Genomic DNA, 19,648 nt, shown 5'->3' with positions numbered 1-19,648 from the left:
GGGCTGGTTAGAGGCTCCCTCCACCATGAATTGGTCCAAACTGGGCTGTTTAGAGGCTCCCTCCACCATGAATTTGCCCAAACTGGGCTGGTTAGAGGCTCCCTCCACCATGAATTGGTCCAAACTGGGGTTTTTAGAGGCTCCCTCCACCATGAATTGGTCCAAACTTGGCTGTTTAGAGGCTCCCTCCACCATGAATTGGTCCAAACTGGGGTGGTTAGAGGCTCCCTCCACCATTAATTGGTCCAAACTGGGCTGGTTAGAGGCTCCCTCCACCATTAATTGGTCCAAACTGGGCTGGTTAGAGGCTCCCTCCACCATGAATTTGCCCAAACTGGGCTGGTTAGAGGCTCCCTCCACCATGAATTGGTCCAAACTGGGTTTTTTAGAGGCTCCCTCCACCATGAATTTGCCCAAACTGGGCTGGTTAGAGGCTCCCTCCACCATGAATTGGTCCAAACTGGGGTTTTTAGAGGCTCCCTCCACCATGAATTTGCCCAAACTGGGGTGTTTAGAGGCTCCCTCCACCATGAATTTGCCCAAACTCTGCTGGTTAGAGGCTCAATCCACCCTGATTTTCAAAACAAATGTTGGTGCCAACCTCAACTTACTACAAGGGCCAAATTCACTGCTGGTGACAAGCTCTCCTCACTGCAAGTGCCAAATACACATGTTTCAAGGTGTTTTCCTACTGTCAGAGAGGTGGTATTGAGTGTGTAAAGTGTGTAGTTGTTAGGCTGTGATGTTGGGGTAATAGAGGGTCTTTGGTGTGTTAGATGCCCCCAGACATGCTTCCCCTGCTGTCCCAGTGTCATTCCAGAGGTGTTGGCATCATTTCCTGGGGTGTCATAGTGGACTTGGTGACCCTCCAGACACGGATTTGGGTTTCCCCCTTAACGAGTATCTGTTCCCCATAGACTATAATGGGGTTCGAAACCCGTTCGAACACACGAACATTGAGCGGCTGTTCGAATCGAATTTCGAACCTCGAACATTTTAGTGTTCGCTCATCTCTATTTATTACTACAGTCTTAGGCAGCTTAAAACTAAGGAAGATGGGAAAAAAACTCAGCTCAATCCATCATTGGTTTATGCTGTGTAATAGATTTGGTCCATCTTGCTAGACAAATTTCTCTTCCTTACACTACCTCTTGGTTGATTTAGACCAATATTTCGTGCTGAGGTTCAGGCACAACTTTGATACAATTTATCACATTTTAAAAGGACCTGACATCAGGTCTAAAAAGTCCAATGACATCATCTATCTCCCTGAGCATTGTGTTGTGTTTATCCGCATCTGTTTAGCCATTCCAAAGATATAAGCCCTTTTTAGCATTGATGCAAAGTAGCTTATAGTAGCCAATTGGGAAGTAAGAATGTGGTTTCTCTGGGGTACAGTCTCTGAGTAAAGGGCTTATATCTTGGGAATAGCTGAACGGATTTGGATACACTAGTAAAAATGCTCAAGATGACAGCGCCTACAAAGATGATGTAAATCATTGGGCTTATCAAATTTGGTTTCTCTTCAAAACTTTTCTAAGCCAAGGCCCCTCTCTAGACACCTGTAATATCATTTTATCAAGGTACAAAAAACACATACGTACTAGGGATGTAAACTAATTTTTGGACATAAATTGCCATAAATATAGAGCATTGTTTCTATTCTATAAAAATAAATTTAATGAATAAAAATAAAATTATGTACATAAGATGTTCCCGTTGACCAGTTGTTTGAAAAATAAATACAATAAATTTAATTTACAAGTGCAATATTTTGCATTATTTACTTCTAATTTTTTTTTTAACCCATCACAATGGAGAGTGCCTCCCCCCCCCCAAAAAAAAAAATAAAAATACATGTAAATGTTGGCATATATCTCTTTTATTCTTATTTTTATTAACTTTACTCATTAATTGAGATGTTACAATTAGAAAAAAGCAACATACTTTACTGTAGAAATTTGGCACATAAATAGTTACCATGATAATATGCTGAAAATATACATTTTGACAGGTTAAAGTACTGCAACATTGCTGCGAGTACTTCATTTTGTCTCCCAAATTTGGCATGGTTGGTATGAGGCACTGCCCACCCTGGCGCCTCTGAAAACAAATAATAAAAATGCAAATCTGCTTTTGAAGAACTTTCAGATTTTATGCAGTTTCTTCCAGGCACTCGAATGAATCACAAGCACAAATGCGTTGAACATGGAATAGAAAATGAAGTGTTGTTTGTGAGTGCACCCTGCGACCTAAAGAAAGACTCTAGGAAAAACATCCAAAGATAAAAATAAAGCAATTCTTACCCAATTCTTACTTATATGTGCAAACTGGTCCCAAAAGTGCTGCTGACTTCTGTTACAAAGCTTCTGTTACTCCGCGGATGACTACACTAGTGCTCACCGATTCATGGTGTACTCATAGTCATAGTCTAGTTCTTCTAGCCATTACTGAAGCCTGTTAGATTCATGTTGACCCAAACTTGCCTCCCTACTGTGACCCAACAGATATTATTGGGAGAAAGAAGGGCAAATTGAATTTTAGTACATGATCCGTTAGTTTTTCAGGGAAGATAAACCACCACCCAGTTGTGTAACTAAAGTCTTGTGGGCTCCATTGAAATCTTTTGTCCGGGGCCCCCTACCTCATCCCTACAGTGAATTCCTGATAGTGATGGTTACGGGGCCTAAGGAGTTTAATTCACCTTAGTGTGGTTAGGGTAATCTGTGGGACTCCTTGGCTTATGGGCCAGATGGAAGCTGCAATCTCAATACTGATGCCAGTGCTTATGGGACCCCTAAGGGTCCTGGGCCCCAGTGTGACTGCACTCTCTGCATCCCCTCAAGTTATGCCCCTGCCTCTACTAGAAGTGCTGGCTCTTTCCTCCTACTCCATTGAAAAAACATGCACATCCTGAAACAAGAATGCATGTGTACAATGAAGGTTGATAGGAATTGTTGTCAGGCTATGCTATAGAGTCTGTTCAGCATTTAAAGGGGTTGTCCAGGATAAATTGATAATAATAAATAAAGCAAAACACTCCCCTCTACTACCTTCTAAATTACTCATTGTTCCAAAAATCTATATTCACCTAGATCTCCAGGGCGATCATGTGGCCGCCCCAGGCACAATTTCCAATTTTCCGGGGTCATTCCAGGGAACTTGTATTTCTATCAAATGAGTCACCTAAGTAACTCAACTCCCCTCACCACCCCATCATGCTTACTTACCTTCCAGAGCTCCTGGGCATGAGCCATCACTTCTTTCTGGCTACTGTGCACACCGGTACTGTGGCTCTATTGCGCAGGCATGGGCAGCCAGCAGACATTAAGAATTGGAGGTGCTGGATGCCCAGAAGAAGTGACATCCTGTGCCCCGAAGATCTGAACTGGAAGACAGGTAAGTATGATGGGGTGGGGTTGGTTGAGTTAGTTAGGAAGGGCTAGTAGTGGGTGCACTAGGGAACCAGGCAAGGGGTGTGAGTGAGAAAGGGAGGGGGAGAGAGTGAGAAAGGGGAGGCGGTGTGAGTCAGCTCTGAGTTAAGCCCAAGTCATTATGGTAGTTGTAGGAAACAGAACAGGAAGATGCCCATGTAAACAAATGCAGAAGATGTCAGAATTTCACAGAGAAATCCAGAAATCTCTCAAAACACAGCTAAAGGTATTTGGGTGCACTTATTAAACTATTATTTGTACTAAGAGACTTTTTTTTTAAAAAAAAATATTTATTTGCCCAGAAAACCCCTTTAACCAACAGCTTGTGTATGGCCAACTAAACATAGGCTGACAGATGCTGACTGGGAAGAACTGATACAATTCATCATTCTGCACAAAGCTTTGAGCTGTTTGGAATTATATCTAAGAGGAAAGAAATGTTCAAGATCATCCGTCCCAACATTATTGCAAATAATTACAAATACGTTTCTATATAGATGGTTTAATAGTCTGATTCTTTATTTCAGAAATACAAAGAATTTGAGAAGGAAGTTTCCATAGAAGAAATAGATGGACTTCATCTTGTCAAAAAACTTGCCAAGGACATGGAGGAGATGTTCCACAAGAAATCAGAGGCAGTCCGGGTTGGTGATTTTTTTTTTTTTTTTTACATTGTATTCCTGATATATTTGAGTCATTGGTCACCATTGTTGGTGTTATTGGATGAGCACATATTGGTAGACAGAGCACAAATTTAGAGGTAGCTGTAATATATCTAATAGGTAGGAAAGTGGTGCTAATGTGAAATATTAAAAGGGTTATTCAGCTTTTAGAAAGTGATATCTAGAGTGTAGGGTTGAGTGATCTGGATCGGAAAAGATCGGAGTCCGATCAGCGATCGAGCAAATTTCACGATCGGGATCGGCTGGAAAATGATCGGAAATCGGATTTTAAAATCGATCCTAAAATGTCAAGATCGGCTCAACCTTAACAGAGTGCTCAGATCCTGACATTGTTCATGAACTAGGTGCTGTGCTGTTTACTCACTGTACTTGTAGTATCAACCATTATCTATACTGCGGCTGTGTCCCATTCAAGTCTAAGGCCAGGTTCACATCTGCGCCCGGGCTCTGTACGAGGATTCTCTTCCCCTCTCTGCATGAAAAATGTGGAGAGAAAAACACTGCAAGCAACACTTTTCTATCTGCATTTTTTGCCCTTTTCAAAACGGAAACATCACAGACACCATTATAGTCTATGGGGTACATGGGTTTCCAAAGGTAACTGCTTTTTTATGCTGATTAGGTTTCCATTTGGTGGGTCCCCAAGTGAACCTCCTGAACAGACACCCAAGTGCAGATGTGAACACCACTAAAGAACCAATTACCAATAACCTTTTTTTGTTGCTGCAACTTTTTTTTAGCAAAAGTCAGAAGGTAGATGTATAAGAACATTCTATATATTTCCCATTCCTCCTGTAACTAGTAGCTCAAAAAACTGCAGCAAAATCTGCAACAAAAAAAGCTGTGTTTCCAGGGGCAGCACAGCAGCCTTGCAGCACTTGAGTCCTGGGTTTGAATCCTGCCAAGGACATCTGCAAGGAGTTTGTACTGTATGTTCTCCCCATGTTTGCGTGGATTTCCTCCCATACTCCAAAGACATACCGATAGGTAAAAATGTACAGAACATAGTGAGCCCTATATGGGGCTCACAATCTACATTAAAAAATAAATGCTGCGTTTCCGTAAGATGGGGCCTCAGCCTAAGGGAGTCCATTAGTTACTCTAGTACATTATTAAATTAAAATCAGAGAAGGTGAATATCAGAGCATGAAATATTAAGAAATTGCATTTTTTAAAAAATTTTACACACTAGCAGAAAATATAATCTGTTTCCCAGACAAGGAGCTATTTTGAGTCATATTTCTCTTTTTTTTTTTTGTAAAATTACACATTGCATAGGGACTGGCAGAAAACATAATCTGTCTCTCAGACAGGGAGCTATTGGAGGTCTTTTTTTTTTTTTTTTTTTAAAGAAAATGTACACATTGCATAGGGACTGGCAGAAAATAGAATCTGTCTCCTAGACAAGGAGCTCTTTGAGTCATATTTCCCGTTAATTCATCCAAGATACAACTGATGGTAAAAAAAGATATATACATAATTGGAAGTCTCTGAAACGCAGAACCTAGCAACGGCAATATACAAGGGGTAATAAGATAGTGGCATGTTATTCTCTGAAAGTCTTGTCTGGTTGCTCTCGGATCAGCGGCAATGGGCTATGTTTAGCACTTCAGTCTGTCTTTTACTCACAGTTGTTTATTGGCCTTTTATGCCACCCACTGTATATGTCTTTCATTGCACAATTATATTATCACATGGGGATTTGTATTCAAGATGTCAGAAATTGTAAAATTGAAAGCTTTGCCTCTTCTTTCAGCTCTTACAAAATACCTGAAAATAAACATTAATGTCAGAGAATTGACAATTTACATAAAAGCCAGGCATCTGTGCAAATCTCTTCTGTCTTTTTAGTGTAGGTTTCTTTTTTATCGCTGCTTAATGTCTGATGATAAACTGAGCATAAAAGTCACGTAGTTGCCTTTTACCTTTCAGTTTTGAATGACAGCAAAAAATATATTTACGCTACTATTAACTCGCTTTCCAGAGATTTCAAAGTAAGATCTGGAAAAACATTGTGTGATATTATGTAGTCGCAGTATCAGGATAGGACAACTTGGGGTTGTCTACTTTGTAGGCTATGGGAATTTTTGCACCCTGTAATGTCACCTGCCACAACCTCTAGCATGCTGCCCCATGCACTGCTCTTCTGGATTGTGCTCCAGACACTGCCCATAGGTTATGTGCACTGGCCCTTTAAGTGACTCTGCCTGTTCCCAATCACCCCCTCGCACCTAAGAGAACGTGTCGCCAGGCAACGACTTATTTTTTTATCATATTTTTTAAAATCATTTTAGTGATGTTTTTCTTTTTTCAAAATTAATTTCTGTTTTAAAAATAATCCTAAAAAGTTTGCAATTCCAATATTTGCCACTAAGCCTAAAACATTCTGTATGTAACATCTCTGCCTGCGCTACCCTCCTCTCGCACGCTGCGGCACAAGAGGCGTGTTCAGTTTGATTCTTTGCTTAGAGTTTTTTGTTGCTTTGTCTGAACACTGCTCTATTACTTCCTCTCTATATTGAATTTCCACCACACCCATCTCCTGCACCCTCTGTTTATCAAATAGTTAATTTTGGCCTTGCCTGTGTGATTGAAAGACTGTCTACCAATAAAGTCTGGGGAAGGTCCTGGACTTCATATATACAGGTAATCAGCCCACAAAGGTTGGCTGGATATTTTGACTCTGTCTTGAGACATTGTCCTCGCTAGCTTCCTACTTCTCTTAATATTGTATTATTGACCTCTGACCTTTGGTTTCTCCTGTGACTACTCTTTTGAATTACAATTTTGTACTGCTTTGTCTCTCTGGCTTTAACCTTTGCTTCTGTGTTTGTCTTGTCTTTTTCGGTGTGACACTTATTTCAGAGAAGGGATTGCCGCCCAGTTGTGGCAATTAGGTAGGGACAGGGGCTCGGTCAAGTTTAGGGCTCTCTGTCTGTCTTCTCCTTCTTCCATTGTTCCAGCAATAGCACTAGGGAACTGCACAACTAGTAATTCCCTTACACTGTGACTTCCTGTTTCCTATAGAAAGACCATCGGCCATAGACACAATGACCAAGAGCAGACACTATTCATGTGAATAGGACGGTTTTCTAGACATGCTCTGTGACCTGGGCAGTGGTCTTTGTGCAGAATGGGGAGTAGATAAGCTGTAAAATCCTCTATTGTGACTGGTAGATTCTGGGTCTTATCTACATATGCTGCGATCATCAGTGTGTTGAGAAATGAGAATTGTAAAAGATAGAAAAACACCGAGCACACTTTATAGTGTAGATAGTCTATTCACCTTTTTAGATAATTGTAATGAATGTATCAGACCTGGTGACCTCTCACCTGGTTGGGTTGTGACAGCGTTCACAACTCCATACTAAGGTGTATATGATACCAGGTATGGGGAGCAGCACGTCTCAAAGGCACCAGTTGTGTCAACCTGGGAAGCAGCAGAAGAATAGGGCAGGACGGCGCTCACAGCTCACCTGTGAGCGCCGTCCTGCCCTATTCCTCTGTTGAGAAATGAGGGACTGCTACAAAGAATTCTACAGAAAACAAGAAGTTTCAGTATGTTTTATGGCCTAGTGGACAAATCCAGAACTGCACAGAGTTTATGATTTTTAATTTATTTTTAATTATTTTTTTTATTATTTTTAATTATAGATAACAACATGGAACAATTTTAAAAACTTCACCATTTTTTTTGTGCAACTTTAAACTTGCTAAAAAATAATTAGGTAACTTTCTGGTGACACATTCCCTTTAAGTCATCTATCCCCAAAGGAGAGTGCCTTAATGAAAAGATTTCTAACTTTCTAGATCCTATGAAGGCGTTTTTCTTTTCTGCTGCTGTGTTTGATGTCGACTTCTTTACCTAACTCATCCTGCTCCGCCTGCCCTGACCCAGGGCCTGTGTATCATATGTAACAAACCCTGCCTGTCCTTACCTGGACTTACCCAGTTACCTGTGCAATGAATAGACATGGGCCTCGGCCTTTAGTCGCCTCGGTCAGCTGCTATTAAACAGAGACTACTCATAGAGGTAGGGGCCTCATGGATCGCTGTAGTCCAAATGCCTGTATGGAAGTTAAAGGGGGATGTCCTCATTAGTAGCCCTAAGGCAAATGCATAGTGGCATAGTGTGCTCAAATCTGCTGAATTATATATTGGAATTGTGTTGTTCTTTCATCATTTTGTGGTCATAAATGTTTGTGTCTGTTCATATTAAAGGCTCTATTATTGGTTTGGGATGCATTTGGCCATACTCGGGAATTATTTTCAACTTTTTAAACTCCCATCTACATGTAAGAGAGCAAAGAATGGAGGAAAATTTAATCTCTAGATTTGTGTTAACAAAGAAAATAGAGAATCTTAATTAATACTTGATGACTATTCCATTGACACTTAAGAATGTGGAACAACCTGCTAAATATGGCTTTGAAATAAGTTCTTATCTGATGGACAAGACTGGACGGAAGGAGTATGAAGCAGCTATAAAGTATCAAATAACTTTCATTGTTCTTCTGCCCGTGTTACTTTGATCACTAACCATTTGCATACCAAACAGATGACATTCTTACGTTCTTTTATGTCTAATGTCCAAAGAAATTAATCCGTCACTTGAGATGTATTTGTTTCTAAATGAAAGTCCATAAAAAGCCTATAAGATATGAGCACAAAAGTAACTAAAATGTCATCAAAACATTCCACAATTCTTTTACAGTCTAGTCTCTTTTTTAGGTGTTTTTAGATCTGTATTACTAGAGGGGGTCTGGTCTCTGGGTCTTTGTTAAGGACATATATTTTTTAAGGGATTGAGTCTGGGGTCTGTATTCTTTAGCAGGTGTGATGAAGAAGCTCATAAATACTATATAGTACGGTGGCTTGCAGAAGTATTCATATCTCTTGAATTTTTTCACATTTTGTCACCTTACAACCACAATCATTAATGTAGCTTATTGAGATTGTAAGTGATAAGCAACACAAAGTAGCAGATAATTGTGATGTGGAATGAAAATGATAAATGGTTATCAAAATTTTAGTGAAATAAAAATCTGAAAAGTGTGCAAAAGTATTCAGCCCCCTGTACTCTGATACCCCTACATAAAATCCAGGGCACACAATGGCCTTCAGAAGTCACTTAATGAGTTAATAGAGTCCAGTTGTGTGTAATTTAGCCTCAATATAAATACACCTATTCTGTGAAGGCCTGAGTGGTTTGTTAGAGACCCAAAGGTCCCTGAGGAGGCTCCAAAGGTCCTTCTGACACATAAACTATACCACTATTCTAAATGGTACAAGAATACAGATTTACAATGGTTTCCTTCTTGCCAATCTTCTATAAAAGCCAGATTTGTGGAGTGCATGACTTATAGTAGTGTTGTGGACAGATTCTTTTACCTTAGCTGTGAATTTCTGCAGCTCCCCCAAGGTGACCATGGGCCTCTTGGTTGCTTCTCTGACCAGTGCTCTCCTTGCTCGATCAGTTTAGGTGGGCAGCCATGTTTTGGTAGGTTTGCAGTTATTGAACAGTGCTCTTTGGGATGCTCAAAGCTTGGGATATGCCTTTATAGACTAACCCTGCTTTAAACTTCTCCACAACTTCATCCCTGATCTGTCTGGTGAGTTCCTTGGTCTTCATGATGCTATTTGTTCACTAGTGTTCTCTAATTAACTAATTAAGTGACCTCTGAAGGCAATTGATTGCACTGGATTTTACTCAGTGGTTTTAGAGTGCAGGGGGCTGGATACTTTTGTATGTCACAATTTTCAGATTTTTATTTGATCAAAATTTTGAAAACCAAGTATCATTTTTGCTCCACCACAATTAGCTGCTACTTGGCCTATGTTGGCCTATCACTTACAATCTCAATAAAATAGATTTAAGTTTGATAGGGATTCAATAACTAGCTTAATAAATTAGAGGATCTTTCCAGTTTATTTTTGTTTGCACTCTTTGCTTGCACCACTTATACACAACTGGCTAAAAAACAAAGAATAATTTTTGTTTAATGTACTGGTGTGCCATTTAATTTTTTTTAATTTTTGCTCCAAAATAACCTCATTAATCTGCAGGGGACATAATGTGGATTCCAATATTTCTGATTTTAGAATTTTAGCTGGAAAATAACGATTGGCAGACGTCGAGCTTTTTTCCATTCACAGCTGATTGCTTTTTTGGCAAATATTTTGAAGTTCTGATAATTTCATAGGCAAGGTATTGGCATCCCACTACTCTCCCCAGTAGACGCTGCTGAGCTGCCTTTGTTTCTGCCGCTCTGCACATGCAGATGTGGAGATAAATGATTTTCCTATACCGACTTCTCAACAGATAATTGCAGTCATTGATTAAAGTTTTATCGAGGTTTTCCCAGACATGTTTGGACTACACGTGCCAGGACAAATAAAGCTCTTTACAAGCTGTGCCCGAGCAGTGCATTAAGAAGAACACTAGAATGTGGCTCTCTCTGCTTTATCTATCTATTATGTTGTGTATTTTTCATAATTGCCTCGTTTATGTTGTATTTTTAATTGTGTTTGATCTGTTTTGCAGCATAGATCTTCACTTTATTTCCATAATCTCAGCACGTAATATTTGTCAACATGTCAGAAATCACTTTCTCTTTTTATTGTGCTTTTAATTTTTCCTGCTACCTGGTGTTCAAAGTGAAGTAGATTCCCATCACGATGGCGCTGTATAAAATAATTGCAGCTATACTCTAATTCAATTTCCGCAGATTCATGGTTCACTACACCAGTGGGGCTTAGCTCGGGAAGCCTGGGAATTCAAAGCTTTTTATCGCAGAATTCCACATGCAGACTGTTAGTTTTCCTAGGTACATTTCTTTGGCATTTGCTTTTAATAAAACACACTCGGGGATACTGCTTTTTTTGGGGTGGCTAAGGTTGGCAGTGATCCTAATTACACTTTTTTTGGTTCTTGTTGAAAAGCTTACAGTTTTTTACATGAAGTGAAATATAAAAAAAAAAACTTAGAAACACTAGAAAAGTATGTTCAGGCAATATTTGCCCATTAAAGGAGAACTCTAGTGAAATGTGACATTTACAATTTCAATATGCCGTATGACTATTAGTCCTGGTAACTCCATATCCAGGACTCTCTACAGGGAGCCTCCTTGGCATAACCAGCTTCTCGCTTAGTTCCCCCCTTCCCCATGGCGTGACCAACTTCTCCACTTTGCTCTACTCTTTTTGTGGCATGACCATCTCCTTCACTTTTATTCACCCACACCGCATGGCATGACCAGCTTCTCCACTTAGCTTCCCCTACAATGGCATGACCAGCTCCTTCATTTTTATTCCCCAACTCCCCTCGGCATGACCAGCTTCTCCACTTAGCTCCCCTTACAATGGTATGACCAGGTCCTTCACTTTTCACCCCCACCCACCTTTGGTATGACTAACTCCTCCACCAACCACCCCCAGCATACTTGTAGTGAATTTACAGTACACTGATGGTGCTGCTGACTTAGAAAACTGTGCATGGCTGCTAAGCCCCGCTTCTTATCCAGACATTCTAGAACTCAACATGTCAGTAGGCCCTTCCTGTGACTCGTGCCTGGAGACAGAGGATCGTTCTGATCTCCATTGACCCATTCCTGCCACTGTAGACTGTCGGGTTATATAAGCCATCATTATAGTCATCATCAGGTCCCAGTCCAGAAGGTTGTCATTTGGAGGACCAGGAGGACCTCAACCGTGTAACCGCCCCTTACGTATGACCTTGTGTCTAAGTCTTCCCTTCACTGTCAGACTGGGCCTGCTAGGGTCCACTAGGAATGTTCATTTACTACAGCTACATGCAGATATTTCCTGACTTAGTAGTAGCAGCTTGTTGCTTACCCTTGCCTTGGACTGTTTTTGACATAGAGTTCCTCTCAGTAGCGCACTGCCTGGCATTTGCCTTTAACTAAGACCCTGGGTGCCAACAATGTGGTAGATTTCAGACATCAGCAAGATATTGTAAGATCATTTGTGATTTAGGTCCTTACATCCTAAGGATAGGTCATCGGTATGAAATTCCAAGAAAACCCCTTTAACAAAATGTGCATGATTGGTCACGCCAAGCGTGCATACGTATGAAAGGACAAAAAGTAGAACAAAACAAAACTCTATGTCTGGTTCTATGTTCTTAGCAAGAAGCAAAATAAAAAAAATGCAATAACTCCCGGATATCTACCGATTTTGAGGGCAGAAATGTAAAATGGTCGTGGGTGGAAGAAAATTACGGTGAATCAACTAATTGCTGCCATAAATAGCCGTAAATGACAGAATCTGCCATAATAGAAGAGACAATTGCCTATAATTGTTAATTGTTGCCAACAAATTAAAGGTTTTCCAGAATATTTGTTTACATTCATTTGCATTATTATATTTCTATTGGGTGCTGGCGGAATACAAATAGATTCTTTCAAGTTTATTTAAGGATTCTTCAGAATTGTTCGGATTGTAATTACACAACGGCTCTTTGTCTTCGCTACTTCTCAGTGACACAGTTTATGTTGTGATTAATATTCTTCCTGTTGTAATTTGCCAAATTAGGGAGGTGGGGTGAGCAATTGCATTCTGCTGAACTCGACTCTTAGGTGTCATCCAGATTACACCAGTTATGTGTCTTTGTCATGGATACAAGTTGCAAATAAAATTCCTCCAAAAAAATTCTTAAATTCTTAATTCTTGAACATGCTGGATTTGTAGGCAAAATGTTATAGAGCAGGAGGAGCTGAGCAGATTTATATCCATGATATGGGCGGTTCCATCAGTGACCCTCCCCTTTTATAAATGTGCATACACATATAGCTGTCAATCATTGATAGTGCCCGCCCACTGGACTCCTAAGCCCAGTATGAGCGAAGGTTTAAAAGAAATGTGTTTCCATTTTTTGTTTATTTATTTATTTATTTATTTACTTTTAATTACCATTTTTTTAAAACCAGAAATAAATTTGTGAAATTCATGACTTTTTTCTAATCTGTTATTTTTATTTAATTTATTCTATTTTCATGATTATGGGGGCTGCCATCTGCCACCATATATATAGGAGATACACTTTATTACTATATATACAGATATTGGAATATACTGGAATATTGACTGATACCCATTACTATCATCATGAGCAATAGATGTATCAGTCAGTGATCAGAGTTTCTGTCTTCATCTGTGTCTCCTCCATCAGTCGTGTGTCACAACCTTCAGCAGCCATAGTAACACTTGTGGCCAAAGATAGAAGTATATTGTGAGCAGAATTAACTCTTTCTGTTACATGAATATTTAAAGTAGGGGCGTAAGAAGCTAAGTCTGGATCTCATAGCTAACTCCCCCCCCCCCCCACAACATAGGACCCCCTTTCCTGGTCCACACAGTATAATGACCTATTTACACATACTATAATGTCCCAAGTGGCCCCTTCACACAGTATAATGTCCCAAAGTGGGCCCTCCCTCACAGTATAACATTATATAGCAGCCCCTCCATATAGTATAATGTCCCATAGTGGCCCTCCACACAGTATAATGTCCCATGGCGACCCCTCCACACAGTATAATGTTCTATAGCAGCCCCTCCATACCGTATAATGTTCCATATCAACTCCTCCTCACAGTATTATGACCCATAATGGCCCCTCCGTACAGTATTATGTCCCATCATGGCCCCAACAGTGTTGCAAATATTCCAAAATATTCGGGTTCAGCAGAACCTGAAATTTTTGGGGTACACTACCCATGAACTATTATTATATACTTGGCTTTTTTGAGACCCCAGAGTATAATGATCGGAGGCCCGGTGGTACTTACCTCTCCTGGGCTTAACAGAGATCCCTGAGTACAACTTTCTCCATTGAAAACACGCCCCTGTATGCTTTGTTCCATCCCCTGGCCAGTGGGAACTGAGCCAGTGATGACATCTGATGGGACAATTGTTTCCCACTGGTCAGGGGATTGAACAAATCATAAAGGGCGTGTTTTCAATAGAAAAGAGCTCTACTCGGAGATCTCTGAGAACGGCCCCGGTGCTCGAGCACCTAATTTGCATAATGAAGAAAACGTCTTTTTCTTGGCATCCACAGGACTGTGACACATAATGAAGGTATGATATGGAAACAGGTGATAGACTACCTTTAATTCCAGGTTTGAATCCTATTCTGGATTTATGAGAGATCATCGGGAGCTGAACTCTACATAGATAACTGGCAATAGATACATAGCTTTACTCATGCAAAAATAAAATATAGTATGCAGCTATGGAATACTGGAGTAGTCGGGTATTTTGTACACATGTACTATCCTATGGGGCCAAATAGGTCAGGCTTAGAGAAAGTTTTGCTTACAAAATGCCATTTCCTAGGTCAGGGGTAATGTCTGTGATCTCGATACATTGTAGATTCTTGCTACGGAATTATGTACACCTTGTATTAGGGGAATATGAGAGGCCGGCAGAGCAGTAACTTGTGATATCATGATTCACTCAGCTCTAGTTCAATCTTGCGCAGGATAGCAAGGGATTTACGCCTCATTACACCTGCTGGAATTCTACATCTAACATAAAAGAGTCAGCAGTGCTGGCAAGCACCAACGTAAAATACAATGATATTTAGATGCATAAATCTGAAAGCCTCACCAGCAGAAGAAGAGCTGAGAAAGACTCTGCCTATATTAACCTCATACTGCATGTCATCATATTAAGCTAGGTCTCATGCTCCTTTAAAGGGGATGACCACTAAAAAAATGTGAAAGCTCTTTTAGATATGACATGTAAAATGTTACTTCCTCTTTGTACACCGTGGTATGACAGCAGGGCCAGCGTCAGGTATAATGACAGTATGGCATCCCATCTGAGGACCGTCAATCACATGGTTTACACTCCCACATGGATAACAGCCTAAGGGGCGGGGCTAACGGTAAAGTAACAAGAAGCATTGCCTCTTCCTGTCACATGACTAATCATAAAGACAACTTCTTGATACTCTTCACCCCTGCAGTAAAGTAAACCATACAATTGATAGAAGGGACATGACTGCATTGTTGCTTTCATATTGACCTATAAAATAAAAGATGTTATAGACTCCTAGGGGTGGGGAAACTTATTTTTTGTCAATGGACAATCCCTTTAAACACACTGGTCATACACTTAGCTGTCACCATGAGTCACTTTTGGTTGCAGCTTATCTCCAGGGAAAAATCCATGTGGATAAATCAGACAACACCATACAATTTAGACAGTCAGTTGGTCTTGACGAAATTGGTGAGCTCTTGGCTGAGATCTTGGTGTTTAGCAGGCACTCATGCCATACTCTATGTTGTAGACAAACCAATGGTTAGAATAGGTAATATATGGTGACTCAATAGAAGAGGGTACATTTGGCTGGTCATGTAAAAGAGACTTACAGTATAGTATTACATGCCACTCAGTTTCAGTTAACTCACGACTACAGTAGACAGTATCGGTGGCCCAAGGCAACATGTAGCATAGTATGTTGGCCATGGTGATCTGGCAATATAATTCAACTTAGTGGTGGCCATATAGAAGAGTTCTTGGTAATTAATGGCTAGCAATCATGTTTTTATAAAGCTACCCTGTTTCCCCGAAAATAAGACACTCTCTTATGTTAAATTCTCTTCTGAAATATATGACCTATCTTATTTTTGGGGGGATGTCTTATGCAGCGGCTGGTGCGGGGGACAATCGGCAGTCATGCCAGTGCTTCCTTAGCAGAGTGCCGGCATGACTGCCGGTTGTAGGTGGTCCATAAGGTGAAGGGGGGGGGGGGGTGTCTTATTTTCAGGGAAACAGGGGTAGTACTAAAGGCTGTAGATATGGAAGGGAAAGTACTGTACAACCTATATACTTTGCATAAAGGGGTTTCCGATAAACATAACCATCTTCAACCATCTTTAAATCTTAACAATTATAAGCTAAACATCTCACAATTATAAATAACTAAAGATGTCCTTACTGAGGCTGGGTTATGTTCTCATACAGTTAGTGTCCCTATCTGATAACCCAGCCACGAAAAGGAAATCATGGTTGGATTTTTGGCAAGTTCCAGGCCATAGGAAATGTTTCCATTCATGGTTGTATCCATTAGAGATATTGGGGATGAGCAAACTGGTTCATAATGAGCAGGGTTTGTTTGAAATTTCAGTTTTGGCCAAACCCAAAATTTTTCGTGGTTCTTCATTCACAAACCACTATTGAATTCTAGGGTAAATTCAAACTCCAGAGTATAATAAACATTGGCCTGGGGAAGTGCGTAAAAATAACAAAACAATCATACTCACCTCTCCTGGGCTCTGTAACAGTCTTCGGTTCCTGTCCTCTTCTGCCCTCTTCTGTCCTCCTGAATGAAAGGAAACATTCAAAAAGTTGGGAAATGTCTGAAGAAGACTGGGATCCACACCAGATGTATGAGTTCAGGAGATGTGAATATGACTGTTTGTTATATTTATGTATCTCCTTTGGGACTCTGATTTTTATAACCTAGTATCTGTAGAGATCCCAGCGTATAATAGTGGTTTGTGAGTGGCGAATCCCAAAACTTTTGTGTTCGTCGGAACCTAATATTTTTAGAAAGTTAGTAGCAAACTTTATGAACTAGTTTGATCATCCTTAATAAAGAAATGTCTCCCCTTAACCTAGCTTTAACTTGGTTAAAGAATCCAATTTCTCATAAAACCAATTCAACACAATATGACAACATACTAAAAAGCCTGAAAGAGTTGTAATGTAGAACAGATGTTGCGAGGGGCCACCAGGTGACCACTCACATATACATTATAGGATATCACTTTGTCATACAATAATATGAGACTATATTGTCTTGAACAGCTATTTGTCTGATGACACACATTTCTGGACATGTCCATCCAAAGGTATAAAGGACATGTTTGTGGGTCATCGTACAGGGAGAGGAAGAGTTGGGCTGTGACCATCATCTATTGTCGATGGGGGATCTTGTGTTATTTGCCTCCCTCTTTATAATAGAGATGTTACCTTTCATTGTAATCCTGCATGTTGTGATAATGGGATTTCTGCTGAGAATGATCTTTACACAACAGGACGTGTCGGTCTATTATGAGGCTTGGTTGGAAAGATTGAAAACTCTAGGATTCCACGGCTTCTTTTTTTAAAATAGGTAGTGTCACAGAAAATTACAAAATACATCAATAAAAATGTTTTACAATATATGTAACATTGATTTAAACAATAAGTCATTTCCTATTTACATAGTCCCATTAAATAGAACACTGAGGACCCCGTGGTGTTATATCACTGATGTGTTACCTTGTGTGATATATTAAGAAGATTCCATTTTAGTCTCTCCATGACTAGACTATTTTCTTTGGTTCATGATAGAAATATTTTTTGAATGCTATAACATATTTTTTGTTTAGGTTATTTAAATAATTTTGATGTCTACTCTATTTTGGCACATTTTTTCTTATTTTTAGAATCTGGAAAAGAAAAAAAAAATCTGGGATTCTGGGACAGTTTCTATTTTTTCTCTAGTCCCCACCATTCCTGAGCAATCGTGTACTTAATTTTGGTGCCTAATAAATATGCCAGTTAGGCTCTATTCTGTCAAATGGGTGGCAAGACTGGGCAACTGGCATGATTCTAAGTTCTCTGATACTATCCAATCGGAAGCAATGTCAGAGAATCATGTCCCTTTGTCTGCTCCTGCTCGAGACCACCCATTCAACAGGAGAAAATGGAATCAATATATCTATATCTACCTGTATATGCTGTGTCTATTAAAGGATGCCAACAAACTGGAGCTAGTGGAGCTGGTGGAAGGTCATCTTTAATTTACAGTTGTTCTGGATCTTCCAAAGCATAACAAACTTTGCAGTTACTGTATTTTCCGGTGTATAAGATGACTTTTTAACCACTGAAAATCTTTTCAAAAGTCAGGGATCGTCTTATATGCCAGGTATATGGTAATTACCATATTTTTGGAACTATTTTGGCAGGGGAGGTGAGGCGAAGGAGCAGGATTGGAACATTGCTACCACTGGCTTCCTGCAGTGGCAGGAGTAGGGTGATGCTGTGGGCCCCAGAGGCGCTAACCTTCCCTGGCATCTGCCGTGCTATTACAGCGGATGCCGAGTATGTAAAGATAATGGCAGCTGCTCTTCTTCAGAGTGGTCGCTATAGAAATCAGGTCTCTGCTGTAATGTACAGTGGAGACACCGGAGCTAATTCCCTCCATCAGAGTCCACTCTGATCGGGGGCAGTAACCCCTTCCCGCCATGGGCATTTTTCTATTCTTGTTTTTCATTTTTGAGTTCCCCATTCCAAAGCCCATAACTTTTACATTTTTTTGCTCTCAGAGTCATATGAGGTCTTAATGTTTGCAGGACAAATTGTTCTTCATGGTGGAACTATTAATTACTCTGTACAATATACTGGGGAGCTGTAAAAAAAATTCAGAATGGGGTGGATTTGAAGAAAAAGTGCATTTGTGCAACTTCCTTGGATCTAGCCTCATGCCAGAAGACTAGAGATGGGTGAACCTCCTAAGATTTTTGTTTGGCTGACTTGGGACCCTGATTGGTTTTGTGTCGAACAAGTTGAGATACAACTGGAAGTGACCCCAGAATATAATAGGTGGAAACCCAGGGGAAAGTGTAAAAAATATTTTTAAAATTATATTCACCATCCCTTACGCTAGGTTCAAACTAGTGTTCGGCTTTCTGTTCTTTGGATCTGCTTGGGGACCTCAAGAACGGAAACCTAATCCACTTAATAACTAGACTATAATGGGGTCTGCCAGGTTTTCACCCAGTGTCCTGCTTATAGGACTTTTCTCTCTGCATTTCATAAGCAGATTCGGGGATGGAAACCAAGAAATGAGTGTGAACACTGGTTTGGACTGAGCCTTACCTCTCTTTGTGTCTGGTGCTCTTTCTCTGACTCCTCAGGGACCTCACAGGTCTCAGTGGTTACATTTGCATACTGACTGTCATGATGTCATGATGCTCAATGTGACCATGTGACCACTGTGGCCTCAGAGGTGATCCTAGGCACATGATGTCACCAGGAGAGCTTTGGAAACTGCAAAAAGGGCTAAAAAAGGTAAGAGAAGGTGAGAATCAAATTTTTTCACCACCTATGAAACTCTGGACTCCAGACCCCATAATATAATAATTCACCACAATGCATGTCATAGGGGTTATTTTCACTAATCCGAGACAAATCCCCAATTACTTGGCATAGTTAAAAACTAGAGATGAGCAAGTAGTACTCGATCGAGTAGGTATTCGATCGAATACTACGGTATTTGAAATACTCGTACTCGATCGAGTACCACTCGCTATTCGAATGGAAAAGTTTGATGCAGAATCAGCATTGATTGGCCGAATGCTATACAGTCAGCCAATCAACGCTGGTTCTTCTCCTACCTTTAGAAGTCTTCTCCGTGAAGCTTCCCCGCGGTGTCTTCCGGCTCTGAATTCACTCTGCCAGGCATTGGGCCTGGGCAGAGCCGACTGCGCATGTCCGCTTGTAGTGCGGACA

At 40.3% G+C, this 19,648-nt stretch overlaps 1 protein-coding gene across 2 annotated transcripts in view; it reads left to right on the top strand.

The window, feature by feature from the left end:
- Nucleotides 1-19,648, top strand: part of CACNA2D3 (calcium voltage-gated channel auxiliary subunit alpha2delta 3) — a 662,271-nt gene that overhangs the window by 155,331 nt on the left and 487,292 nt on the right. For both annotated transcript variants that reach the window (XM_075287892.1, XM_075287891.1), the window contains exon 4: nt 3,962-4,078. In XM_075287892.1, the coding sequence (XP_075143993.1) occupies nt 3,962-4,078 (117 nt within the window). The remainder of the gene's footprint in view (nt 1-3,961; nt 4,079-19,648) is intronic.

Source organism: Leptodactylus fuscus, chromosome 9, assembly GCF_031893055.1.
Source record: "Leptodactylus fuscus isolate aLepFus1 chromosome 9, aLepFus1.hap2, whole genome shotgun sequence".
NCBI lineage: Eukaryota > Metazoa > Chordata > Amphibia > Anura > Leptodactylidae > Leptodactylus > Leptodactylus fuscus.
This window is presented reverse-complemented; position numbering and strand designations above follow the sequence as displayed.